Below are 3,595 nucleotides of genomic sequence, written 5' to 3'. Positions count from 1 at the left end.
TGAATAAAATGGAGGACCTGTCTTGCTGGGCAGGATGCAATGTGGAGAGTGGGTTGCAAAATTAAATAGCCTCATCGCCAGGATGACATTTGCACAGAAGCTTGAAGAAGGTGATGTGGTCAGCTGTGCAGATGTCTGGAAGAAGCATTCTTGGAAAACTGATTAAGCAAAAAAAATGTAATCCTTTTCCCCCACAGAGGATACCACTCTCTAATTCAGTCCTAATGAATAAGCTTGTAGCTCGGAGGGTGAGACTTGCTCACAGATGCTGGCAGGAATGATTTTAGAAATGGGTGGGCAGCAGGGGCAGGCAAGGAGAAGAAGAACAGAAGCATGTCCCTCAAGTGTGTCCTTTGGGAGTCAGAGTCAGAACTGGCTGAACCTGGGGCTGGACAGAAGCCAAACCACACTCAGGGGAGTGCCTTCAATTCACAATTTAGTTGTTTGATTTCCAGCGGCAGTACATTAAAAGCTTAATTTCCATCCAGAAGCCACACAATTAATATTTGAGGTTAAACAAACAAAAAATTTGAAGAACATTTCCAGGGTAAGATGCACATAGGAGTGCAGCTAGGCAGGGGCTTCTGAGCCCACTGCACATGGAGTGAGACCTCACGGCAACCCCTGCAGTAGGTGGGTGGGTGGGTTCTGCCTAAAGGGGGCCAAGCAGAGGAGTTCTGGGGGTAGACCACTCACTCTACAAGCTGTCTGTAAAGAGGTGAAAGGAAGGAGCCAGGTGAGGGGTGGCTGCAGAATCCAGAGCAAAGACCCCTCACCCCACCAGAGAGAGCGGGGAGGAGCACAGGGAGGTGAAGCAGGTAGAAATGACCAAGATCCCTGGTCATGAATGGGAGGGTAGGAGGGGAAAAGAAGCCCAGGCCCCCTCCCCTGTCTCTGGCTTGTGTCTTGGGGTGGGGTGGGGAGCTCCTGGGGACCAAGTGCCTGGAGAAGGTCCCCAGGAGGAGCCAAATGGGAAGAAAGGGAATTGTTCTTAGACACAGAGTTTCTGGTGGCTGACCTCGTACAGGCCAGTGGGATCCAGGTGGTCCAGTCTTGGGAAGAGGCCTGAACTGGAGGAACAGATCTGTCTGAGTCATTATTAGCCCTGTGACTGTCTGAGCTGCACCCCAAACCAGCTGCCTTTCCAGGGAACACCATTTTCACTTGAAAGAATGACGGACACACTATGGTTGTCAGACATAGGTATCCGGCAAACCCTCTCCCAAAAATGAATGGAGTAAACCTGTCACTTCAAAGAGAACTGTAACAGCACTCTATCGCCAGTGATAAAATTTGAGCTTTCCAGTGAAAATTCTTGTATCCACTACTGTGAGCCTGACTGCCCAGTACTTAATGATTTTTGATAAGATTGGTGGTGATATCAGCAAATGTGATTTTCTTTTTCTTTCTTTTTTTTTTTCTTCCTTTTTGTCTTTTTTCATGTCCGGCAACGGACCACAACCCTCAGTGTCGCACCCGTACCGGACCGGGACCGGCAACGGGATCGCAACCCTCGGTGCTGCGCCCGCCCCTCGCTCAGCCAGTGAGCGGGAACCGGTCTGTATGTGGGATCCGAACCCTCGGCGGGAGCGGCGCAGCGCTCCCAAGCGGCGCACTGTAGCAGTGTGCCACCGGGCTGGCCCAGCAAATGTGATTTTCTGACAGTGATAATGAAATGTAACAATACTTGACAGATCAACGTACCTCAGTGAATCAATATTTTCCAAATGACCAGGGTCCCTTCTTATGAATCCTGTGTTGGTAAGTACAAGCCAGGTCAAAGGTCCGTAGCATGATGGTGCAGGAAAGGTTCACGGATGTTTCATGTTCTACATGCCAACTAATTTTAAGAAACTACCTCTGGTCAAATTCACGTGTAGTATCAAAGAGGACCCACAATTATCTAAAAAGGCAATTGAAATACAAGTACTCCCCTTTTGCAACTACTTATCTGTGTGAGGCCAGACTTCCTTCTCACACTTCAACTGAAACAACACATGTCGATTGATTTAGGTAAATGAAGGGGCAGATATGAGAATCCAGGTGACTTCTACTAAACCAGACATTAAAGAGACATTTAAAAATGTAAAACAACACCATCCTTTTCATAAAGTATTTTTGCTTTTGAAACTTTTTCATAGAAGTTTACTTATGTTTACAATTTTATAATTATAATTTTAAATTAACTGATAACTATTTAAATTTTTTTCATTTTTATTTTTATTTAATTTTTTTACTCATATAAGTCAAACACATATTGCTTACTTTATTTCTTTAACAATGAAATACTAATAACGACACAATAATTTCGTTGTAACAAAGCCATCAACAGAGCAAATTAAAACCAAAGCTAATTAACAGGCATTGCTTCAGCTCAAATTAGTTCTCTCCTTTAAACAGGAAAAACTGTTATTAGTCTAGTGGTTCTCAACCCATCTGCACATTAGAAGAATGGAGGTAAGGATTGGAGCCTAAAAAAATAGCTATATCCAAGGCCCACTTCAGAACAATTAAATGAGAACCTCTCAAGAGTAGGGCCCAGGCAAAGATTTTGAAAGTGCCGTCAGTGTTGAGAACTACAGGTCTAAAAGAATAAGCGATAAAAACCATGCCGTCAAAGCAATTCAAAACCAAGAAACTGGTAATACAAATTTCTTTCTTCTTGGGAATGGGGGTACGGTGGAAGATGAGGCACCAACTCATTTCTCATTACTCTTTATCCATTTTTGATAGCACAAAGTACAGTTTAACAAACATCAGCTATTGCAAGTTATGCAAACGTGCAACCAAAATTGAAATTCTCACTAGTTTACATTTAGAAAGCTCCTTGAAACAATACAAGCTTTCAGAAAGAATCCCATAAAATTTAAGCTTGCATAGATGTTCAAGTCAGCTATTTGTTCAACTAACAAGTCAATAAAATGTATTAGAAAGTATTTTACTAATAACAACTATAAAGTAATATTCATTCCACGTATTACAAATAAATTTTTTGGTACAGACAGAAATATTTGTGCATTTGTCACCTATATCTAAAACTGCCAGAATTCCTTTTTATAAGATCAGTATGTTCGAATTTAGAGTCTAAACATACTTTTTTCCCTTAAGAATGCATACATAAAACACTGCCCCTACAATAGCATTATCTCCTTGACAAATCCCTATTGGGAGGTTCAGTAGTAACTGCCGGCATTTGTCAAGACAACTTTTCCTCATCTTTCAGGTTTAAAAATGGTATCACATCAAGATGGAAAATAACTTTTTCTTAAGAATACATGAATTTAAGAGATGTCTCCTCAAATTCAACGAATGCCACTTCTTCAGCTACTTCTATCAGGACTCCGTGTCAATCTCCCACCACTTTGTTCTTGCCCTAAAGTGTTGCTTCTGTCCGGCTGTCTTCATTTACATCTTCCATGTCTGCCAGCTCAATAGATGGCAGAGGATTCCTCCAGCACTGGAAGGTATTACACTGCCGAAATTCTTCATCGCGCCGGCGCGGTGCGGCGTCCCCGTCTCCCTGCGGGCGCCCTGCGCACCCCGCCCCGTCGTGGCCACCGCCCCTCGCGGGCTCCTCCCCCGGCCGCGGGGCCGG

At 43.7% G+C, this 3,595-nt stretch overlaps 1 protein-coding gene across 1 annotated transcript in view; it reads right to left on the bottom strand.

The window, feature by feature from the left end:
• Window positions 1-3,346: 3,346 nt before the first annotated feature.
• The window catches only part of LOC103593045 (chromosome unknown open reading frame, human C9orf40), a 2,031-nt gene continuing 1,782 nt past the window's right edge, over window positions 3,347-3,595 (bottom strand). Inside the window, 1 exon segment of the mRNA XM_008575961.1 lies at window positions 3,347-3,574. Within this exon segment, the coding sequence (XP_008574183.1) occupies window positions 3,347-3,574 (228 nt within the window).

This window comes from Galeopterus variegatus, unplaced genomic scaffold, assembly GCF_000696425.1.
Source record: "Galeopterus variegatus unplaced genomic scaffold, G_variegatus-3.0.2 Scaffold1267, whole genome shotgun sequence".
Lineage (NCBI taxonomy): Eukaryota > Metazoa > Chordata > Mammalia > Dermoptera > Cynocephalidae > Galeopterus > Galeopterus variegatus.
The sequence above is the reverse complement of the archived record's forward strand: the minus strand, read 5'-3'. Positions and strand labels throughout refer to the sequence as shown.